This window comes from Akebia trifoliata, chromosome 2, assembly GCF_017979445.1.
Source record: "Akebia trifoliata isolate Shusen 1 chromosome 2, ASM1797944v1, whole genome shotgun sequence".
NCBI lineage: Eukaryota > Viridiplantae > Streptophyta > Magnoliopsida > Ranunculales > Lardizabalaceae > Akebia > Akebia trifoliata.
In genome coordinates, this window is record NC_141376.1 from 9,116,772 (window position 1) to 9,142,202 (window position 25,431).

General features: G+C 36.0%; 1 protein-coding gene across 4 annotated transcripts; it reads right to left on the minus strand.

The window, feature by feature from the left end:
• Positions 1 to 1,396: 1,396 nt before the first annotated feature.
• Positions 1,397 to 24,677, minus strand: LOC147409377 (hyperosmolality-gated Ca2+ permeable channel 2.1-like). 4 transcript variants are annotated; one of them, XM_086428260.1, is made up of 12 exons: positions 24,321 to 24,675; positions 17,055 to 17,442; positions 15,336 to 15,482; positions 14,990 to 15,053; positions 14,692 to 14,901; positions 12,191 to 12,385; positions 11,047 to 11,345; positions 9,445 to 9,721; positions 4,182 to 4,460; positions 2,316 to 2,549; positions 2,065 to 2,236; positions 1,398 to 1,982 (listed from the first exon to the last, which is right to left on the minus strand). In XM_086428260.1, exons 2-12 carry the CDS (start codon positions 17,333 to 17,335, stop codon positions 1,906 to 1,908), a joined length of 2,235 nt encoding a protein of 744 aa, XP_086284386.1. In that variant the 5' UTR covers positions 17,336 to 17,442; positions 24,321 to 24,675; the 3' UTR covers positions 1,398 to 1,905. The 4 variants fall into 4 exon arrangements, with proteins under 4 accessions (XP_086284395.1, XP_086284386.1, XP_086284366.1 ...); XM_086428240.1 differs by having other exon boundaries at positions 17,055 to 17,445; XM_086428250.1 differs by having other exon boundaries at positions 17,055 to 17,476.
• Positions 24,678 to 25,431: the final 754 nt, after the last annotated feature.

The following is a 25,431-nucleotide window of genomic DNA, read 5'->3' on the forward strand; positions in this document are numbered from 1 at the left end:
TCTTATTTTCATATTTAAATCTTTTATTTAATGCACATTTATATATCCTCTAAATGATCAAATCAATCAAACGAATCAATTGTTTGTTGGATTATGAATTGATTACTATAAGATCTTTCATTGATGTGGTCCAGAATATGAAAATTTGAACTCGAGGAGGCACCTAATCAACGTATTTAAGATGTTATTTGCTCCTACTCAGATTTGCAAATAAGGATCTAATGAAGCATCTCTAGGATACAATGAATCCAATCTATTGATCAAAATTCATCATCTTGTAAAGATGGAGAATTGCCCCCCCAAATAACTCGATGCAATCAAGTATCGGAAATTGATATTAAGAAGAAAGGATTTATCGTCTTTGTATGCCAACAAAATGTTAATCCAGAGTGTTTGAGGATCTCTGCCAATGGATTCTTTTTTTTTTTTTGAAGGGGAGCTACTATTGCCACACCAATTCGTATGTAAATCACCAAAGAATTGCCCACAGTTGGTGCGGCGTTAGTAAAAGTTGGTGTGGCAACAGTAACATTTTATTTATTTATTTTTTTTTAAATTTATAAAATTGATACGAATGTTATTTCCCCAAACAGTCAGCATATGATTTCCTTAATAGTCATGAGATTTGGATGATTTAAATCACTTAGATGACCATTGGATCTAGTCTAACAGTCTAAAGGCAAGGGTTGGGTTGCACACTTTCTCGTGGACACCAACTACCGATGGTCAATCTGGAAGAATACGATCAACTCGTTTGAGTTGATTAGGGCAAAGTAACCTAGCCTCAAAAGTGCCCAAGCGAGAATTATGCACACATGCATGCATGGGTGGGCACGGTGACCTTCACCTAGCTAAGCATAGGAGCATAGTTTTGCCAACTTAACTAGCTAAAGATTGTACCATACATTTGAGATTTCTCATTCCTTTACTAGGTGAGACTGTCTTTTAAGAGTTGATATTCTAACTTATCATCCAAAATACAGAAATAGCCAAACAACTTACCAAAAAATCAATTGACTAAAGATAGAAAAGAAAAAAGTTTTTTTTAATCTAATAACTTTACATTATTTTATAAAAATGATTCTAAATACAAAAAAAAGCATCAAAAGATTCACAAAAAATAAAAATTTTGCACTAAAAAAATGTATATACCATAAGGGATTGAGAGGTACCCCATGTGTTTAAAATTTCACTTATTACACATATATCAAACCCTTATCAGGGTGCATAGATACCATAATCTTAAACTGAGGACCTTATATGAAGAGACTTGATAAACAAAACACACACATTCATTAAGGATCAAGCTATCTTTAGAGTTAACACTATTGTGGTTTTGTGCCTATATACTATTTGATATATATATCAAATAGTATAATGTGTTATTATAATCAAACAGATTATATACTCTCATCCTCTTATTTTCCATTATAGTTTTCAAGAAATATTTCAATAATAACTCATCATGTCATAAACATATTCCTATGAAACGAATTATATTCAGAAAGTGTTCAGTATGTTCCCTTGCAGAAGTATCCCTTGTTCTAGAATTTTTAAGTTAAATCTCTCTCTCTCTCTCTCAATGTTACCATAAACAAGAGAAAAATAAGCTAATCTCAATTTCACAAGAAAGAAAAAAAGATTGAACCTTTGAACCCGTTTGTATGCGCGATAAGCACTGGATATTATGGCCAGACATCTCATGTAATCATGTTGGCTGAGATAGATGACTCCCTCAATCTGTTAAAGGCCTCAGAAAACAGCAAACCCCAAGCATTGTAGTATCAGACATTTTCTATGATGATTGAGCACCATCAATACATGATTGTGATATGAAGGAACGAATGAAGGTTCAGCACGATAAAAACAATGAATTATATATATACATGAAGGAAATACGCCATTCTACAGGTTGCTAGCATCTTCTCTTTCCAAGCTGCAACGTACAGGCCAAGATTCACTTATTCTCGAGCTTTCCTCTCCTGAAATGTGAGGGCCATAGACAGTAATTATTTCATTGGATACCAGATAGAGGGAGTCTGCCAAGTGTCGGGTGAGCCAAACCTGGCGTTAAGTCCACTGGATCTCGGGTGTTGTCCATGTCCCTGCAATGGCTTGAGCCCTCGGACTTGCATATTGATGTCAATGCAGATTGACAATAGGCTGATTGCAGTTGTTGATGAATCTCTTCCATCCGCCCATAAAGCTCGTCGTGCCGATCCATCTCAATAAGATCCTGTAGACAAGCAAGATATAAAACTAGGCGAAAAATGTTTACTTGTATAAGGCAGAAGAAATTAAGTTTTGCTTGTTACCTGAGCAGAAAAACTCTTAAATATGGGATGAAACCGTTGTCTGCAGTACTCGTTAAATAGGAGTGTGCATATAACCAGAAGAATGGTGAAGCCTGATGCGACTGGCGATTTTTTTATTCCAAATACTCCAAGAGCGATTATTTGTGCTAGCACCAATGAGAATATTGTACTGTTGTGCACAATAGGCCATATCTCTCCACTCGTGTCGTATTTTGGAATGTATACATTAAGCATCTGCAAGGTAATTTGAATAAAGTGGAGCATTCGCGAGCATTCCTTAATGCAATAATATCACTTATAGTGTTGTGTTGGTGTGTTAAATCCTCAAGAAAATAATCAGAAAGTGTAGAACTCATACTTTAAGATAAATGCTAATCAATATCTTGCAAAAAGAGAAAAAAATGGGAAGAATCACACTAGAGTCCCGCGGAGGGCCAAAACCCAACACAGGTTCTTCACCCTTTTATACGAGACCATAAACATAGGCAGAAATAAACTTATCCAACCAATGTGGTCCTCTTAACAAAGAAACAAATTAACACGAGGATGCATCTCTAGATGACCTGCCATGGATTTCTTGTCCCATGTCATGTCCGCATTCTATCATACTGCCTGACACCCTTTTAGGGTAGGATTTCCACAAAATAGAGGTGAGCAAGACTATCAAGGGGTTTGCAAAGGAGTTCTTAAAATATAGTTGGGACTTTTGTCAAAAGTGCCAGCTTATATTTTTCATTTAAAAGAGTGGAAATGAAATTGGAGATGGATGTGATGAATATTCTAGTCCTCATTTTTTAGAGTTATAGATTTTTCTCTTATCTAAGCTGCATAAATTTCAAGATTTGTTGACTTGATAAAGATATGCTTGAATTGAAAGGGGCCATCAAAAAATGGATCTCAGGTTACACTTAAATTGAAGGCGATCCATCAAGAAATGGATACCCATACCAGTCTGTCCATCATCTTAGTAATGCTTCCTGCTTCAATAAATCATGCATGAGAATGGGATCGGTAAATGACTCACATTGTGCTAGTAGGTTTTTTTTTTTATCGGGGTCTGTGGTATTACCACACGTAGACTTTACCACCTCACAAAAATGGCATATTCAAATACTAATTAGTTATTAAGATCCGTGAACATATGAAGAGAAATGTAGGTATTGTAGGGGAAAACATGGGGAACCAGGTTTCCTAGTATCTATGGTTTATAAGTACAAATCCACACAACTGGTACAGAAACCTTGGTACATCTACCAAAGGTTTCTGTACCATGAATTCTACCATGTCCAACTGAATCTTCCAATCAAAGACGAACTTAAGAGAAGGATCCCATATAGTAAGATAATCCTAAAAGCTGCTATCAAGTTGCCTTATGGTATTACTTATTTTTCGCAGAAGAATGGAAGTATCTGTCATTGTCCTATTTTCTATTGATGATATTCAGGATTCATAGTATCGGAAGACCTAAGGTTACTGTAAATCCTAGAGGTAGAGTGATTGTACTTCCCATCTGATCGTTTTTATCTCATCTTCATATTTTTACTTTCTATGCTTCCATCCTACATCAACTACTCTCATGGATATCAGAGGAAAACATACAAAACAAAGTGAACAGAAGCACAACCAAGGATATTTTTGCCATTAAAACTGCTTACGATTACTATTAGAACAAACTTATTCTGCTAAAAAAGGAACACATGAACATATCTTCAAGTCTGAGTTGGTAAGAATACACCATAGACAGAAAATAATGAAAGCACAAATAATGCATAGCACAAGAATATGTACACAGGAGGTATAGATAGATCTCGATGCACACTCGTTCCTAGAAATGAAAGCAATTATCATCAGAGAAATATCACTCACCTGATTACGGTATACTACATAACCCAGAAAGAAGTAAACCAACAAGAACGGCAATATTAAAGGTGCCAAGATGGAACAAGTAAAACCAAGGAGTCCAAACAGTAAGACTTTTGGTACTTCTGTGTGGTACGGAAAGGATGTGGTCAAGTTGGATGGACCTTCCTTACTCCATAGTACGAATCTATAGAACAAGTTGCATACAAGAGCAAAAAGTTGCATGACTTCAGAGCACAAACTTGTCCAACCAGATGTCAGAACATAAGTGATGAAGAAAGTAGCCTGCACACATTTAAAAAATAATAACAATCATTAGATTAACGAAAAACAATTAAAGTGTCATATTCTGCCTATAAAACAAAATGCTAGGGACTCAAAAGCCTTCCTGAATTGAGTTACCATATCGAATAAACATAATTGAGTAAGAAGTTCTGTAACTTAAAATTATATCATAGAAGTTTATTATCAGTTATAAACTGGGCTTGAAACTCATCTTCACCCTCTTGTCTATCAAAATAAAAAGGGCTGCATATTTCTCATGAATGACATGCAAGGAAGTGAGTGATTCTGATAACGAAGGTTAACATTAACATAAATTTTTGGAATTTCTAAATTTCCTCGTGCATTAAAATGACTGAAATTATTTTAATTAAATACAAATCAAAGCTTAGAGGTGGTGTAAATGCTTCTTGAAGATAGTTGAATCATCTAAAATGTGCAAGGGATTAAGGTAACAATTTCCTTGGGATCCTTGGACTTGATCCAAAGTCTCACTTCAAGATTGAAAGCTTGCAGCACTTGGCATAGGCAAGGTACATGACCCCCCTACTGAGATTGCCTATATAATACATGTTTGATACTTACAAAGTTTTTCCACAAGGACTAGTTTTAATGTTCAATCATTGGGTAAAAGGAATACTTCCCTGATCTAGTATACACGGGTCAGCATGTATTAACAGATAAATGAATTACTCCAAAATCAAGAAGAAAAGAGGAATTAAGATGTATGAATACCATATTTTTTTCTTCGCTAATGGGCTACCTTAGTATGTTAGGACACTCCATTTTGTAAGATTTTTCCATGTTAGACACCATGCAATACCCATGTGTACTCCAGAGGAACTTTCTAATGATTCGACTATGTCATTTTAGTTATTTTATGGTGTTCTAAATTCAAATGTACATCAGCTAATCAAACTACATTTCTATACAACCTCCTCCAACTGTAGGCTTCCCTATATTGTTTGACACATGGTAGAAACTGCACAGACTTATTGATGTATTGTGTTTGTGGGAGCCACTGTGTCTGGAAATTTGTACCAGTATCGGATACAGGCACATTTACCAGTCTCCTTGTTAGATTGGTTTTCTATGATATTCTTTATCCTGCACAAATGACTTGGGAACTTGGGCAGAGTCTCAGGATTCTTAAGTAGGCTACTGTTACAGTGTAGAGATTCTGAGAAAATGAGCTTTTAGGCCTTCTCTTATCAAGCATTTCTAGAGCAGAACAACTGGAGTAGATGTCAAAGCCACCCCCCCTCTTCTTATACAGGAGAGGATTGGTGAGTGATGGTTAACCCCATCTGCAAGATCCAACAACTCCAGACCCAATTGGAGTCTCTTTGCAGACAATTCTTAACATCTTAAGTCTTGCATTACTCACAACATATCATGTATGGGTCAAAAGAAATCAGCTGTTGAAATTGAATGGGTAAGGGAGGAGAAAATTAGAAAAAAGAAGAGGGAACTAGAAATTTCTACGAGGAATGTAGTGATCTACACTGTCTTATGGATAGCAGACACCCCCACTGCACAAGAAAAACAAAGGTGCAATTGGGTTCTAGTGAATCTACCCTCAGAATATCATATAACCCAGTTTCGTTGAAACTATTAGTTTTCTCAATGTTTGCATGAACATTGAAGAGAACCTGTCACTCAAACCTTCTAATACACAATGTCTCTTTTGCCCAAATTAAAAGGATAGATTATAACTTAATAGACAGGGAGAGAGGGATATACATTTTTTGATACTATTTTAGACTGAAACTTGCCTCTTTGCATAGACTAGAGGTTGCCCGTGCCTACCAGTACAAACATCTTCTTTGGGATTAAGGGGGTAGAAATGGAAGGCAATAAATTTGGAGGGGTATTCTTGGAAAGGGAGATAGAATAGGAAAGACAATAAAATTAAAAGTTTTCCTCGAGATTCATTGGGAGATTAAACCCAAACCCTCTCTATGTGGGGGATAAGGGAATCCGATCCATTGTTATGCTTTTATCAAATAGATAAGTGTCTCAACAATTCAGAGAACTGTTAAGACACCAAATCTCTTGGAAACAATCTTCATGTTAAGACTAGTTGAGGCAACCGTTTCCAAGCACCAATTTGAGGCTAGAAACCACTTTGATGCCCCTTGGTCCCACTAGGTACCCGTTCAGGTCTGAAACCCATTAGGCCAATTGTGTGGCTATTTGTAGGAACCAAAAATATTTGATCCTAGGGATTAGAATATATAGCATTACAACTCGATCCAAACTAGAATGACTCGGCACCACGGGTCCAACCCATACCCATTCGGTTCAGCCTAGAGGATCTGATCCCTTCACTGAAACCACACCTTAAGGAGGTTCGGCCTCCCCATATAGCCGACCCCTACACTGTTGCCAAACATACAAGGAGGTTCGGCCTCCCTATTGGAGCCGACCCCTTCACCCTCTCAAACCTTAAGGAGGTTTGGCCTCCCTTGGAGTAACGCGGAACACAAATCAAGTAAATAGTCGAGGGTTCCAACTAAAAATTGTAATTATTTAGGTTTTCACTTAATTATCATCGATATTATTTTACATTAGTTTTTTTTTTTTTTAATAGTTTTGAGTTGTTTTAGGGATTTATTTTTATGTTTTTTTGGGTTATTTTCATGTTTTATTAGCCCATGGTCTTAGTATAATATTTAGGGGCAGTTTGGTAACTTTAGGACGTGTTTTTTTTAAGTTTATTAGGGTTGAAAATTTAGGAGAGAGAAAGTTACGAAAATTAGGTATTTTAGTTTTATTAGGACTATTTATTAATTTTCTTTATATATAGATTGTATTAGGGTTTATTTATAGAGAATGAAAGAAATAAACAAGAAGTTTTTGTTTTCTTTGAATGTTGGTGCATTCAACATGGTTGATCCCATGGAAATCGTTAGGGTGATTCCAAGGTAAATATCATTTTTTTTTTTCTTTCTTTTATTTTCTTCTTATCCTCTATCTCTTTCAATCCATCTTTTCTATTTTATTTATTTCTGAGAGATCAAGAAACTTTTAATCCTTTCAAGAACCTAACCCATAAATTTTGTTTTCTTAATTTTTTTCAAGAAATCTTGAATTCTTAATTCTTAAAACCCCTTTCTTGATTCTTGATTCTTGATTTTTGAAACCTACAAATTGTTTTACCATTTAATCATTTTCCACTTTCTTTAACACTAATTTCATTAATCTCCTAAACCAAATCTACTCTATACCCAAATACCCTAAATCCCCTATTTTTCCTAAATCAAATTTCATTTTCTTATCTGTCCTATTGTCGCCCAAATCCTTAACCCAATCCCCAACCAGATTTCCCTATTTTCCAAAATCAAATTTCATTTTCTTATCTCCCTTCACTGGTCTTGCATCATGGGGCCAACCCCTTCACCCATCCAAATAACAAGGAGATTCGGCCTCCCTTAGGAGCCGACCCCTTCGATTGCTATCATTAATTGGTTCGTAGTCCCAAAGGAGTCAACCCCTACATTCATTAATATAATATGGTTTGGCCTCCTCAAGGAGCCAATCCCATATAAATTCTCTAAGAGACAATTCAGTCTCTTGAAGGAGCCATCCCCCTAATGTAATACATAGGTCAATCCCTCAAGGAAAGTCAAGCTCTTTATCAAAATACTATAACTTGCAGCTACTCGGGTAGTAGCAAAAGTAAGAATTGTAACATTGACATAACCAACCTCAGATACATAACACAACTGAGTCAACTCAAAGAATTGAACAGTCACCAGGTTAAATCAACTGTAGAGCAAAAGCCACTTCTCTTGTCAGTTACAAAAGTCAAGAGAGTAGAGCTTTAAGGCCATATGAACCAAGATAGTGGTTCTATAAAGCCATTATGAGATAAGAAAAAATGGGTCATTATGGTCATAATGATATTATGGGTTATTAATGATAAAAATCATGGGAAAATGTTACATGCTCTAAGATTGATGAGCTAATTCTATAAATAGGGAGACTTTTTCCACTCCAAGGTAAGTCAAAACACACAACACTACTCTGCTTCTAAATTTCTTCTCCTTACTTAGCATTTTTTCTCAAGTTAACTTAATCATCGAAGGCCCTTAGACTAACACCAGGTGAGACCAATGGAGAAGATAGTCAAGTCAAAGAAGAAGACCAGAGAAAGTGGAAAGTCAACATGCAATTCGAGGATCAAATCATCATCAACAATACAAATCTCGAGGAGAGTGGGAGATCCGAAAAAATCTACTACACTACCCATTTTTTACGAGCTCCTATCTTATTCCCTCTTTCTTTTTCTTTTTCTTTTTCTTTTTTTCTTTTTTTCTTTATTTTACATTACATATTAAAATATTTTTTTTCCACTATAACCAAATAAATGGTCAATAAGAGCTCTCAAAGAGAGAGACATGGAGTGAGAAATAAGGGAAGATTGGGCTCATATTTATAGCTTTCAATTTCCCTCCAAAATGAATTTCACAACCCAACTTCCCTCCTAACCAATTTCATAGTTCATGTGAAAAAATGAGAACCAATAGGAAAGTATTCTCAAAAGATAATTTTCCTTTTCCATATGAAAAACAAACAACCATTAAGATTTACAAATCATCAATCTATGTGTATTGATCAAAAAAAGATCTTTTCACTTTTAGACATTAGCACAACAAAAACTAGATATTTACGAAATTTTCCATCATGCTTATATGTGATATTAATTAATATATTTCGAATTAGCATTATATATAACAGCACACATCGATGACTTAATTATTTAGAAATAACTTATAGCACTTACTTACACATTGTTATAATCGACAGTTTTCTTAACAACGATAGGTTCAAATCAATTTATTGATAAAAAGGAAATAATAGATTCAATTTTCACCTCAAGATAACCTAATAAGACAGTAAGTAAAATTTTAATGAAGGTAGGAAAACCACTCAAAGTTAAATACCCATTTAACTTTGACACAAAACCAGGGTAAATAATCACCTGCGTTGGTACAGCTTTCGCAAGTTGTGTTGGAATGTCTTTTGGACTGGAAATGACATGTAGCTGGCTAATGACAGATCCTGACAAAACATTAACAAAGAAAACATTCCAGATTGTGAAGTACAGAACTTTGTAGCATGCACTCTTTTTCCTGCCACTACGAGAGATATTCCCTTCCACAGCTGAAAATAACATCATTGTTGGAGGGACACTGTATAGAAATAACATTAGAATTACACTTGGTAGGTAACCTGTCACAAGCTGATTTACAAATTTCCTGCACAAGAAGGATATGCTAAGTTACTGACAGACCAATGCCAATCTAACCATGGTTTAAAGTATCATACCATTTCAGAATATATTGACAATACATACCACTATTTGAACATTTCAAAACAAAACATGCCTAGAATCGAAGTTCCAATGAATGTTTCAGTTTGTGCCCATTTGTTTCAAAATGTTCGGAGATAACTTGGATACACGAAAGTGAACAGAAGAAGACATGCAGGAAGCTTCTGGATGCATATGGCATCAACTACTGGACAGGTCAAGTTCTTGGCAATTCATGAGCCCCATCGACCATGGCCCAATCGCAAACTTACATGTGTGGACACATAAGAACCGTGCCACTATGAATGTAGCTTTTAGTTTATATGCATTTTAAAATAGCTTGTGTTTTCATTGTAATTACATAATGTATGACTCACTAAGGGTAGTTGTGGAAGTAATGCTTTGTTTTCCCTGTTTAAGAGTCAAAATCTGTGGGGGTAGAGGGGATCATTGATTTGAGTATTGAAAGAAACCAGAAAGCTTCTCGGGTGGACATTTTTTGGAGAAAGCCTGTTTCTCTTGCTGAGTTTTAGTAATCCAAATATTTTCTACCTAATTTCTTCATCTTTCTAGTACCTGTGAGTATGATTTTATGTTGTGTACACCCAAAAAAAATTGATTTTTATTCTCTGTTGGCATTGTATTTCCATAGTTAAACAATTTTACAAAAATTCTGCAAAATATTTCCATTTCCAAATGTCGCGAATCAAAATTTAAAAACTTGGTTGGCAAGTGTTTGAGGGGTGATTTGAGGTCATAATGAAAAATCATTATTTTGCATTATCTGGGCCAACTGGTAAAAAGGAAGGATTCTGATAAGCCAAATAAAAGAATTATGGCAAGAAATAAGTTTTTCCATTCTGCATCCAAAGGTCCTTTAATTATTGAGGATTATTCTTAAATTCTATTACTTGTAAAGGGATGTTATCCTTTTGCTCATATTATTCCCAAGAATCTAGCTAATTATTAGGTGAGCGGGGGAAAATAAAGGATCACATTCCAGGGAGTCTCTTCCTAGTTGTTTTCTTTCTCTTTGTTCTTTTCATAAAAAATTCTATTTACAAATTTACAATGAAATTTGTGTGAAACCCCGAATACAAAGGAAAATAAACAGTGTCAATCTGCAGTAGTAACAAACAATTTGCACACTCTGTATATAACAGTTTAACAGAAATTCAAGTCCACCAAAGACTTCGAAAGGAGCATTCATTTAGGATTTGGAAATAATAAACACAGTTAGAACGTAAAATTTTAATCACAGAGGATACTTACTTTTTTAAAATACCCTTCAGAAATGGGAACATTTGTTGCAACTGTTCTAATTGACTCAAGCCTTGTACAAACGCAACAGGGATAAGAAACAGAAACATTAAAACAGTTGCGGCCACAAGAGTTGAAATCTTACGGATCCAAAGTTGCCTATATGGGATCCAAAGGTTTGACCAATAAACATCGTGTGGTTTTGGAGCCAAGTCAGTGACCCATAACATTGGATTTGATGATTGAAGAATCTGTGAAGCAACAACAGCAGCATAGCGTGTCTTGAAGAAAACGAATGCAGCAGCACAGTCCTGCATGAAAGAGCAAGACACTATTGGACAATCGAGATACATAATAATGCTCATGGCTCATCTCAGCAAAACATGTCTATTCAAGGGCCAAAAATATTGACATGTCTTGGAAATATGGGTTAGAAGTTTCAGAATGGGCTTAATCCATAGAGATCATCCCCAACTTGTAAAACTGGGGTTAGAAGTTTCGGAATGGGCTGATTTTTGAGAGGATGATCTCCTCACCATAGAGATCATCCTCACAAAAAATCAGCCCATTCTGAAACTTCTAACCCATATTTCCAAAACACATTGTCAATTTTTTTGTCCCCATATATATATATATATAGCTATCCATGCTGTCCATTAAGGCAAATGTCTTCAACTCTGCTCTTATTATATGGCAATTGTCCTCATCTCTTTATAAATAATAGAACCAAAATAAGACAAACAAGCACTTCAAATGAGGCTTTTACCAACCTGCCTAAAGCAGGAGAGATTTGAGTCAATCATCCCAAACTAATATCATTTTATCAATTATGGTTTTTAGTCATTTGAGAAAAGAAGACTATTAATTCCCAAAGAAGGCAGGTAAGACCGTAAGATTAGTTAATCTCGGTTGTAAGACTGACAATGTTTATGGCAAAACACACTACTATTTAGAAATTATCAAGGTGAAATCACTCTTAGAAGGTGAATCAAATTAATCCAGAATTTAATGCTCAGCAAGAAAAATCACTTCAAAAAAGTAGATCAAAATACATTTAAACAGATCCAACCAGCACAAACTACATGTCAAGTATGCAAATATAATAAATACACACTAGATTAAATTTGGACACTGAATTCAAATGGAGCATACTGACCTTTTCTCTTGTATCTGAATCCAAGTGGTCAAGGCTAGGTTTCTCCTCAAGATGTGGAGGTTCATTAGGTAGTATCTTGAAAGAATTTGTTGTTCCTCCACAGAGGCCACATCTTATTAGACATGGTTCACAAGTCTGTCCAGTAGAAGTGGTTGTAATTTGTGAAAGCTTGTTATACATCTTTTCTGCATCATTCTGCAAACAAAGAATAGCTAAACATCAAAGAACACCCAAAAGAAGGGTTTCTGTCCATGCCGAAGTTAAAGGGCAGGATTCTGCAAATGAAAATAGTTTTGCCCCAGTAATGCGCCTAAAAGGTAGAAACTGAAAAATATCCCAGACCTACATAAAAGATATAATTATAAAGAATCACGTAGCTTTATGATAGTAGACAATGAATCAAAAACCGTGTTCAATAAATTAATCACCATATAATCGCATACAATCTATTAATCTATCACTGAATACAATGATAGTTTTTACCTACGATATATAAATGGTAATGCATTAATTAGAAGGCGAAAAAAAGCAGTTCTGAATGTAATTGTTCCAAGCATAAATAGGATGGTTTTCCTTGGGAAGCTTGGAGATTTAGCTTACAAAGTGGTTGTGGATGTCTGTATCCCACCTTTTCAATATACTAAATATAAAATGATTGTTACTGCTGAGGTGCCAAACAGGTAATAAGTAAAAAGGCCATTCCAGATTTAGGGAATGGGACCCGCTTCGCCTACATGGAATCTAGATCAGCAGTGACGGCAGAGTCATTGCCAGCTTCCAAAGAAAATCCAAATGAAAGTCTTCCAAGAAGGATATATGGTGTGTGACAACTTATGCAATAAAAGAGAAGGTGAAATCGTCAATCTAAGTGAGATGCATTACGAGTGACAGACAGAGGGAAGTGGTAAGGGACAGGGAGATTAAGGAAAGTTGGAGGAGCAGTTTAAGAGAATTAGTAAATGAAATAATAATGTAGAATTAAACTAGAATGAGAGGCTAATCCTAAAGACACCAGAGGGCATATATGGGCTTACAAAAGTGAAGGATAATTTGGAATCATTAAGGAAATGAAAGACACAGAAAGAAAGGGTAAAGAATTCCAAGGTTCCCTCAATGTTGTAAAGATCTTTTCAAAATTTGTTTACCTAAGTTTCTGCCAAACCTGATTCACTCCTTAATTTGGGCTTAGGAATGGCACCGTGGGTATAAATCTTAACATTTGTGAATTTGATTTGATTATGCGAAGTTAACCAACCAACTAATCCAAAGGAATGATCTGTTGGAGAGGGGGAGAGCTATGAATATAAGAGGGTCACGGCGCATAACTGGGGTATTACATACCTGAGAATGGAGGAAAATATATACTGAACACTCCCCTTCACCTATAAGGGTGGAAAGAATCGAAGTGAGGTCGTGCAGAGGAGGCCATGTTAACCAACCATCTACTCCAAAAGACAGATCTGTTGAAGAGGGGGAGAACTATGAAAATAAGAGGGTCATGGTGCTTAACTGGGGTATTACATACCCGAGAGTGGAGGAAAATATACACAACACGCTGCAGAAAATAAAAATCTTTTGACTGGAAAACCATGAGAGAGTTTCAAGAGATAAAAAAGCGGATCTTTCAAGGTGGGAGCCTTCAGGGTGCAGTAACAGAGAAGTTGGTAATTATGGAAAGAGGGAGAAAATCTACAGAAAGAATGGTATTAAGTGAGGAGGAGGCCATAAGGATTTCACAGGCTTTGTTAGATATATCCAACATTAACAGTGCAAAGTCTACTAGAGGAAATCTTTACTTTAACTATATTGGTGGAAAAGAGGAGGAATTAGAGGGACAGGTCAATTAATTTTATTCTCTTACTCCTTAAAGGACATCATAAAACCATGATGATTCCGGAGGGTAGATCATCAGCACCTTTGCAGGTTCAGTCCATACAAGTACGAAGGGAGTTCAAAGGTTTCTTTAAGGGAATGATGCAACCATCCTCCCTGACAACCATGTTTATACTATGCATCCCCTTTTACAGGGTGGAAAACTTGGTCTGGTTCTGGTGCACTGGCATCAATAAGAAAAGTCTTAACTTTGGACCATACCAACAGCCATCCCCAAGTAACATAGGTTGCAGCCTTTGATGTAGACAAGCTAGACATTACACTCTCCACCATTAAGATTTTGACTTTGTCTGTAACCTCAGGCTTCTAATGTCACTTTGTGGATGTTGGAAAAGAATTGGACATGAATGAGTAGAGCGTTGTCGTTAAGCATACACCAAGAAAAACAAATAAGAGCGCACCACTATTTCTTTTATAATAGATTCCTATAAAAAATTATAAATTTCAGATATAAACTATCAAATAGGAAAATATATTGGAAAATTAGATAAGTATACGTAAATGAATAACACAAGCAGATACAGGTTCCAATTCCTACAAATAATGTAAATGACTTATTTAACCTTTATTAAATATAATAAACAAAAGCATCTACAACAATTGCGCACCATCATTTTCTGAATTGTTCCTGACCGATAAACCATTTGGTGTGATAAGTAGCTTGATGCATGATAATTTGAAAAGAAATTCTTTACTGAGATGCTGTAGGATTCTTCTGCCGACCATGGGATGGCACGAACAAGAATTGAAAAATGACTCGGGTTGGGAGGAGATCTAGTAATGTGTGCTAGCCTCATTCTAGCAATGCTCTTGTACTCCTAAATCCATATAAACAGTCTTTCAAGATATTCATTTACAAAAGAAACTAAACAAAAAAAAAAAATCACAATTGTAAAGTAATCTTACAAAGTATAGAAGAACGCAGGCTGAACAAGATATGACATATAAGGCAACACAGTGTGCCCAAAGCCTGCAACAGTAATATAAAATATTGGAAACTGAATTATGAATACTAACACACCCATAGTTCAATATAAAATGAGTTGGACTCGGAACATATTTAGTAGCAACTATGTGGATACGAGGGAAAAAATATGTGGCATTTTAACTAAAGCTTTCTAATATGAGAAGAAACATAGAAATGCATAAACGCTTGTGCATACAACTTCAAAAACTAGTCAAAATTAAAAGATATAGGATATGGTTCTTCACTTTGATGATTAGGATCCGTCAAGAGAAGTTCAAGTCATACCATTTCGATCCTTCTTTCACATTAGCAATGGTAAAAACATCTAATGACTCTGAAGGAATTTTCTTGTGAACCATCTCTTGCCCATAATAATTCAGAGGAAGCACTAGAAATATGCAGATGATAGCAGCAATGGAGAAGATCCGAATACTGTACGAAATGAAATTTATACCTATTGTCAGTAAATGTAAACAACCAAAAAGGTTCAAAAATTATGCTGGCAAAGACAGTGTGGAGAATGCGCATGTGAATGTGCACAAGGATGAACTTCTAAATGATAAATCTGTTCCCAAGGTTATGCTAATCAATGCTTACCAATAACTCAAGAAACCAACATTGCACGCTCTACACTTGACTGATAAATTATAATTGAAAGTTATCAAGACATTTCCTTGCTGAGGAGCTCAAAGGCTACGATCAAATATTTAGAAAATGATAGTTTACAATTTAATCAATAAACAAAAATTGTAAAAAAGATGCAAAACATAAAATACAGAAAACGTGGTGTATTTCTGCTTCTGGTTGGAGTAGCTTATGCGCGCGCACATTTCCATGATCCTACTAAGAACTATTTGCAATTTGAAGTCAAAATTTATAGACAACTAAGTTTTCTAATCATTTAAAAAATAAGTATCCCAATTCTGTAGGCAGGTCTATCAACCTCCTGTTCTTTTTTAATAAATTCTCTACTTAACGAAGAAAAAAAAAAGGACCAATTCTTCAAAACAAGTCTGGTGTGTCAAATGAATAGGAAGTTAACAATGGAAACCTATATGAACTCTCTCATTCATCCCATACAATCAGAGAATCATAACAATAAGTTGACTACGTTGTTCAACAAACCCATAGTAATGATGCACAACCCAAGAACATCATTGGAAGGATTTTCTACTACGAACAGGAATATTTGCAATTTAAAGTCCGGATTTATAGATAACTATCATTACGATTCTTTCATAAACAACTCAGGGTTCAAAATATGTTGAATAGCACTTATCAGAAGAAAAATATTTGTTGACTAGGGAAGGTCCAATACTAGAATCCATGTCCCTGTGCAACAATTCCATAACAAGATGCTAAATCTGAACATCGGTAGAGATTTCTTGAGCATCTACATAAGTATGAAAATGGCACAAATTGTAAAAAACAAAAACAAATGTCTCAACAAAATGCAGCAATAAACCCAAATTATCAGTCCAGGTGACACTAGCTCAAACTGAGGGAGAATCAATGAGCAAGACATCATTTGTTATTAGATATCTCTTTCCCTTGTCCCCTAAATTAGTCATGAAGCTGAAAGCTCTGACCATGCAGCATGGGCCAACTCCTACACTGATACCTGCTCTAAAATAAGCTAGAATTTCGGAAGGGAAACGAAGAAACCTATCAACCATGATGAAGCAAGTTTATGTGAGCTATCACCAAGCATGGAAAGTTTTTCAATTTTCCCTGATAATGCTTTAGTTAGGATCACCACTCTGCCAGCTACATCCTTGCCTAGTATGCTATCCTCTATGTTCCTAAATTAACCATGTTAAAAATTTTATGATATAATTCTCTCTTCTTTCTTTTATATCAAAAGTTGGCAACATATGAAGAAAACTTAACTAAATTTTCCTGCCCATCTGTCTACTAGCATTACCAGTAAGATGCAACATATGATAAACAAAAAACTTGCGGTGTACAGGTATAATCTTTCTTGGAAAGTGAGATATTATTAACCTGAAAACAATAATTCTGAGGAAAACGACAGCATCCAAGCCAGCAATTTTCAAAATTTCATCTTCGGATGATAGCCAAGCTTTCATTATCCAGCTAGCTGAAGGAATTAATCTCTCAAAGCAAAAGGGATCATTGTGTCCAATGTGCTCTTGAGCAAGCCTCCGGCCAAAGTACACACCGACGTTTCCTGGTTGTTTTCTCAAAATAGAATACAGTGACAATAGCACCACACACAGGCCTATGTTGATGCCTGCAGAAGTTAAGAGAGCAGTGATATTCATCTCTGTCCACTACAAATGAGAGAATTAGGCATCATGTTGGCCAGAAAAAACCAGACTGGAGATCCATAAGGTTTTATCCATATGTTGGGGCAATCTTGAGAGGACTGCTACTGCAAGGAAGTATGTGATAATCAATATTTCCTGGGAAATATGTGAAATTTAGGTCACATAAAGAAAACAATATGGCAATTACAATGACACCTTTTAACAGTTATTTGAATGTGTTCAAGCAATACTTCACAGCTAACACTATAAGCACTTGAATTTGACAAAGTCACTGGGAAAAATATAAAAAAAGATGGGATTTATGGGTTCAGGATTTCAAAAAATAGTATAAATTACTACAGTTCTATAACAATAAATATGGAGAGTGATGGGTTCATATAATGGATTATAATCTACCGACTAGTAGATGACTACTAGAATGAGGGGAATATGGTTACATTAAAAGCACTCAGCCTCAGGATGCTTGGATTAGAATCCATGCAAACACCTACAATGTCCTTAGACTCCTTAGGCTTCTTCACCACCAAACCTGAGATGCCATTAGGACTATAGTTGTCAAGTGCATAGTAACGAACGAGGGACTCATTCAACTTGGTAATGTTCTATTCACACCAATCAGGCCCGGCTCAACTGTAAGGCAACTTAGGTTTTTGCCTAAGTCCCCGGTTGAGAGGAATCCCCCCAAAAAATCTGTCAAGGTTGCACATGGGAGTATTTTTTTATATATATTCTTAACAGGCCTTTGCACATTGCCACGTTAGAAGATATCTTTATTAAAAAATACAACTTGATAGATCCACATGGACTGAAATTTCCTAAAAAATAAAAAAGCACTCAATTTTTTTTCTTAATAGGCCCTTGCATGTTGCCATGTTGGAGCTTGGAGATCTTAAAAAAAGAAAAAATAAAAAAATAAGGAGATCCCCCAAACTCAGATACCTTAAAAAAAAACAAGACAATTCTTTACATCCACCAATTGAAGTTTTCAAATAAAAACCCCTCTTTATGTCCCAGACCATTTTAGAAGTTCTCCCCCCAAAAAAATCTTAGACAGTCCATTAGAAATTGGAAGTTCCAAAAACAAATAAACAAAATAGAGAGATCCCACAACGATGGGACGTAGAAGCTTAGTAAAAAAGGTTGGATTCGATTATTATTCAAAAGGTCCAGGCTTCAATTTGGATAATTTCATGAAAATTTGGAACAAAAAATCAGATAAATTTAGTGGAATATAAAAATGATACTTTGGGGATTTTAACTAAAATCCAATCTTATTTTTAAGATTCGAATATTGAAGGACATAAAATTTTGAGGGTGAAGGGTAAAAATGTGGTTATATTCTGTGATTTGTTGATAAATTGTTGATTAATTCATCGATTCACCAGTTTAATCAGTTAGTTCCTTATTCAGAGAATTTTATGAATTTTTGAAAAAATTCGGACAATTTTGTGACTATGCTTCTAAGTTTAAAAAAAGAAAAAGAAAACTAAAAGAATTATATTAGTACACCAACTTTACTTTCACCACACCAGTCCTTTTGAAGCTATTGTATATAAATTAATGTGTCTTAAGTAAAAGACCTCATCTATAAATTTTTCCTTAGGCCTCAACTTGTATTTAGCCGGCCCTGACACCAATTACAACTAAGAAGGTTTATAAAATTAGCTTCCCAAAGACTAGAACTCCATTTTACATTTTAGGAAACTTATATTTCTAGCTTGTCTAGATGAGGTAGAATGAATATAACTAGAGGAATTTTTTTTTTCTTATGTTCCTTTTAAAGAACATACGTGTCATTTGCAGTTTCAATTATTGTTTCTAGTCAGTTGAGTCTTCCTTTAGAATAGGACTCTGCATCCTTCTTTTCAGATATTTTTTTGTTATTCTTGTTGTAAAGGATGTATTATATATTTGCTTCAACTTTAATGAGAAAATCAGAATTCAATTCAACAACTCTCCTATTGAACTTTATGGTATCAGAGCAGTGCATTCCTCTTCCCCATTAATTTTTTTTTTTTTTCTCTTTCTACTTTTTTGCCTTTCTCAAACAGTGACTATGGCCACTACAAACAAAATTCCAACCACTCCAGTACACTCCACTGTTCTCAACACCAATGACTTTCATCTCTTGACAATCAATATTTCTGCACAGGCTCCTCTCAAACTCACCTCTACCAACTACCTCTCATGGAAGCTTCAGTTTGAAACTCTCTTCATCGGTTATGATCTCCTTGGGTACATTGATGGCTCCAAACCTTGCCCGCCAAAAACACTCACTGCAAACAACTCTACAGAACCAAATCAAGCTTACAATGTCTGGGTTCGACAAGATCAACTGATCCTTAATGCCCTCATTGGTTCTCTGTCTCCTACAATTATCTCCTTCATTGCTAGAGCCACCACTTCTCGCGAAGCATGGACTATTCTTTCCAATACATATGCTAAACCATCTCGTGGCCGCATCAAACAAGTCAAGAATCTTCTCAAAAGTCACACCAAAGGTACCATGAACATCACTGATTTTCTTCCCTCTATTAAAGCCCGTGCAGATGAACTTGCCATACTAGGAGCACCAATGGATGAGGAAGATCTTACAGAGAAGATCTTAGATGGACTGGGAGATGACTACAAAGAACTTGTTCGTGTTGTTCAAGGTCGAGACACATTTATTACCTTTGATGAGCTTCATGAGAAACTTCTATCTTTTGAAGCATCCCTTCAAGCAAACATTAAGATTGATGTACATCTTCCTATCACTGCCAATCCAACCAATCGAACAAATACCACTTGGCGCCCACAAAAGTTCAACCACAACTGGCGACCGCACTGCGGGCTGGTGCCCGTCGCCTACCAATTCTGGCCGACCACTCATGACTACCAACTTAGGTACTCCACCTCATAGCAACCGTCCTCCATCTCGTCCATATTTGGGTTTTTGTCAGATCTGTGGCATACAAGGGCACTCGGCCAAGCGATGTCCTTCATTTCAGCTTGTACCAATTCAGCAATCCAACACAGGATCTTCACACCCAAACACTTCGGCAATACCCTGGCAGCCACAGGCTCATTATGCTGCTAACAATGCCTTCAACAATCCAGCTTGGTTACTTGATAGTGGAGCATCTCACCATATCACAACAAACTTGAACAACTTATCCCTTCATGCACCTTATACTGGCTCTGACGACGTTATGATTGGCGATGGCACTGGTCTTTCCATCACCCACACTGATTCTATCTCTCTTCCAACTTCCACTACTACCTTTACTCTGAATGATGTGCTTTGTGTACCAACCATGAAAAAGAATTTAATTTCTATATATCAGTTTTGCACTACTAATAATGCCTCAATTGAATTTTTCCCGTATTCTTTTCAGGTGAAGGATCTTCGCACAGGGGCAATCCTTCTGAAGGGCAGCACTAAGGATGGAGTGTATGAATGGCCGGTTAATAAATCTATGTCTTCTCCAATTCTTGCCTTCTCCAATGTCAAAACCACTTCTTCAAATTGGCATCATCGATTAGGTCATCCTGTTTTTCCCATTTGAAACACATTCTATCAAGTTATCATTTAGAATTTTTGTCTCCTATGTCAAAAGAATTCTCATGTAATGCATGTCTTTGTAATAAAAGTCATAAGTTGTCTTTCTCTACTTCATCTCTTACTTCTACACAACCTCTTGAAATTGTTTATTCTGATGTATGGACTTCACCTATTTTATCGCACAATGGTTTCAAATACTATGTCATTTTCGTTGATCACTTTACCAAATACATATGGTTTTACCCACTCAAACGAAAATCTGAAGTTCAAGAAATTTTTAAGCGTTACAAAGCCATTGTGGAAAATTATTTTCAACACAAAATAATCAATCTTTATTCAGATAATGGGGGAGAATATATGGGCCTCAAAGATTACCTCTCTCTAAATGGCATAGCACACTTAACCACGTCACCTCATACACCCGAACATAATGGCTATTTAGAAAGACGACATCACCATATTGTTGAAACCGGTCTCACCTTACTTTCTCATGCTTCACTTCCAATTATTTTTTTGTCCCATGCCTTTGCTACTGCTGTTTATTTAATTAATAGGATACCAACCACTACGCTCAATCTATCATCTCCCGATGAATTAATTTTTCACAAAATGCCAAATTATTCTAAACTAAATATTTTCGGATGTTTATGTTATCCTTGGCTTCGTCCATATACATCTCACAAACTTGATCAAAGGTCTAAACCATGTGTTTTTATTGGATACTCGTTATCCCAAAGTGCCTACTTGTGTTTTGAACCATCTACTTCAAAAACATTTGTTTCTCGTCATGTTAAGTTTGTAGAGTCAGTTTTCCCGTACACCTCTCTTCATGATCATCTACCTCACCCCACCTCCAACACCATAGATACTTGGATTCCCCCAGTGCTCATTGTTTCATTACCTTCTCCAACTCAGCTGACTTCTACTACTCCACCTGAAACGCGCCCTCAAGAACTGCCTCCTGTTGAAGACACTTCACTTCTCTCTGAGATACCAGCACATCAAACAGAAACAGAGCATCACCCACTACCCATCCAACAATCACCAACTCCTACCCATCAATCCACCGAAACACGAACTACCACCCAACATTGCATGACTACTCGGGCCAAAAATAATATTCGTAAACCAATTCAAAAGCTCAACCTACACACCCACTTATCATCCCCACCTGATCTTGAACCTACTTCCATGACTCATGCCCTCAAAGATCATAACTGGCGTCAAGCTATGTCTGAAGCATATAATGCTCTTGTTCGTAATGGGACATGGGAGCTAGTTCCTCTAGATGGTATCACTAATCTTGTTGGTTGTAAATCGATCTTTCGAATTAAAAGACACTTTGATGGCTCTATTGACCGGTTTAAAGCTCGTCTTGTGGCCAAAGGATTTCATCAATGACCCGATGTCGATTACTATGAGACCTTTAGCCCGGTTGTTAAACCTACCACAGTAAGACTAGTACTCAGTATTTCGGTAAGCAATGGTTGGTCTCTTCATCAAGTCGATATCAACGCCTTTCTTCAAGGCCGGCTCTCAGAACATGTTTATATGACTCAACCAATAGGATTTGTTGATTCGGATCATCCTACATATGTCTGTAACTTCATAAAGCTATCTATGGTCTCAAACAGGCTCCACGGGCTTGGTATCATGAACTAAGTCGATTTCTTGTGGATTCAGGTTTCAAGAATTCTCACTCAGATACTTCTCTCTTCGTTCTCAACACTGGCATACATGTTTTTGTTTTGACTGTTGTACGTTGATGATATCATAATTATTGGTAATAGTGATGACCTAGTTTCTCAATTTGTTGCCTGCCTTGCTCAACGCTTCTCCCTGAAAGATCTTGGATCTCTTTCTTATTTTCTTGGCGTTGAGGTTGTTCCACATCGCCATGGTATATTGCTCTCTCAACGAAGATATATCCAAGACTTACTTAAAAAGACTCATATGGCAAATGCTACCCCTGTTCTTACCCCATTGCCAACAAATTCTTCCTCTCTCACCATCACCTCGGGCTCTCCTCTCTCAGATCCTTCTCAATTTTGTGTTGTAGTTGGGAGCCTGCAATACCTCTCTCTCACTCGTCTTGATATCTCTTTTGCTGTCAATAAGATGGCCCAATTTATGCATCAACCTACTGACGAGCATTGGGTACTTGTTAAACGAATTTTATGGTATTTATGTGGCACGTTGGATAAAGGACTTCTTCTACATCGTGAGTCTCCTTTATCACTTCATGGATTCTCTGATGCTCTTCATGCATTCTTGGATGCTGATTGGGCTGGCAATAAAGATGATTATTCTTCCACTAGTGCCTACCTAGTCTATCTTGGGCGGAATCTTATTTCTTGGAGTTCTAAGAAGCAACATACTGTTGCTCGTTCTTCTACAGAGGCGGAATATCGTTTAGTTGCTACTACTGCTGCTGAACTTCGGTGGGTATGCTCTCTACTTGCTGAACTTGGTGCGACTTTGCCGTCTTCTCCAGTTGTCTACTGTGATAATATTGGTGCCACTCAATTAAGCTCCAATCCTGTGTTTCATTCTCGAATGAAACATGTAGCAGTGGATTACCATTTTATCCGTGATCAAGTTCAATCTAATCTACTTTGTGTGGCACACGTTTCTTCTACCAACCAACTTGCTGATCTCCTAACCAAACCTTTGCCACGTTCTCAGTTCCTGCTGCTAAGAGACAAGATTGGCCTCTCTACTCGTGGCCTATCTTGAGGGGGCCTAAAGAACATACGTGTCATTTGCAGTTTCAATTATTGTTTCTAGTCAATTGAGTCTTCCTTTAAAATAGGACTCTGTTGATTCATCCTTCTTTTCAAATATTTTTTTTGTTATTCTTGTTGTAAAGGATGTATTATATATTTGCTTCAACTTTAATGAGAAAATCAGAATTCAGTTCAACAACTCTCCTATTGAACTTTACTTTTTCCCCCTTTTTATTAAAATCTTTCAACAAGAACTTTTCAGCAACTAATTTTGCCAACTGAAGAGTGCACACCTACTCAAACACCAATTATACAAATAGATTTTCTATAAATCCCATAAGTTACGAAATCAACTTCCAGACTTCTCTAGTGCTAAAGAGACCAGAATTGCAGAAAACCAAACCTTAGCGGAACTTCCCTAGAGCTAAATAAAAGGAATCTCAGAATATTAATTGACTAAATCTATAATTTCACGGGACTAGCTTGCCAATTGGTGGTGAGAGAAATCCACAAACACAAAGACCAATCCAACAGAGAGAGAAGTACTAATATCGAAACTAAATCCATCAAAGTGAAACAATCTTGAAATCAACAGAATTACATATTCAGCCCTAAATTATGAATAAAAACACCTAATATTAAACTCCAAATCATGAAACAAAAATAGAAAAGAAATAAAAAAAATTTAAACGATTAAAGGGCTGAGTACCTCCAAAGCCCCTCGAATTGACAACAATGCTGAAGAACAGATCAGAGAAAAAAAGGCGTGGAATCAGAAACATGAAGCAAAATTGCAGTCTCCATTAAACAAAAAACACTCTTTGAAGACAAGATCTCAAGAACCAAAACAGACGAAATTGCGTTAAAAATCATCCAACATTTTGAGCCTCGCTACGACTTAACAGAGAAACAATGAGGAAGAGAAGAAACGAAACCCTAGAAAGTCCCAACCAAATCACGTACTTGTTCTCCAAAAATAAGACGCAGGTTAGTCGGAATGCCACGTGTTGGAATTCGATTTGGTTGGATTGATCTCGCGGCATGGGTAGTCGCCACGTGGATGTGTAACCCTGCGTCTTCCAAATGGGAGTGTTAACTGCCTTAACTGATTTTGTGAAAAGCGACAAACACCAAATTTCATTTTGAAAGAAATGATCAAGTACCACCGGTATTACTTTACTTGAAGTAGAACATACCACCAAAGACATGCCACGTGTCATTTTAGATGGGAAGTATTGCAATTGATCAAATTAATGATTCTCTAACCTTAGTGACCAGAGTGCGCGGAGCGGGTGTAGGTGCGAGAACACGAAAACACCTAGTTGAAAATATCTTAAGGTGCAAAATACTTTCAAAGCATTATGTATTGAGTTATATATAATAAATTCGAATATCAATTTTACAATTGTATACTTCATTTGCTTCAATTAATTCATTACTACATACTTTCTCTTGCAAAAAACACACTTTTCTAATAGATTTTTTACATAACTCCATCATGGTCCTCCATAGTTATATTTTCACTTGTCCTACATCTATTAGTTGTTTGTATTTTTTTTGTACTATTTATGTAACTTGACAATATTATTGTTGTTACTATGCTACTTACCACCTTGAATTAATTACGACAAAACAATTCTTGATCAATATAATTATTACTAATTAAATAATCAATATGTGTTTTAATAATTGAAGCTCCTTCTATTTTGAAGGATTTAAATTAATTCTACAATTATAGTAATTTTTTAATTTTTTTAGTTAATGTAAAATTATAATATTGTTGTTTCTAATTATAATACTCACTAATAAATCATTATAAC

Coding starts and splice junctions, on each gene's coding strand:
- LOC147409377 (XM_086428260.1), bottom strand. CDS start 17,335: ATGAATATCACTGCTCTCTTAACTTCTGCAGGCATCAACATAGGCCTG. Junction 2,550..4,181: donor ATGTAGTATACCGTAATCAG/GTGAGTGATATT, acceptor ATTACCTTGCAG/ATGCTTAATGTATACATTCC. Junction 1,983..2,064: donor TCCAGTGGACTTAACGCCAG/GTTTGGCTCACC, acceptor CTCACATTTCAG/GAGAGGAAAGCTCGAGAATA.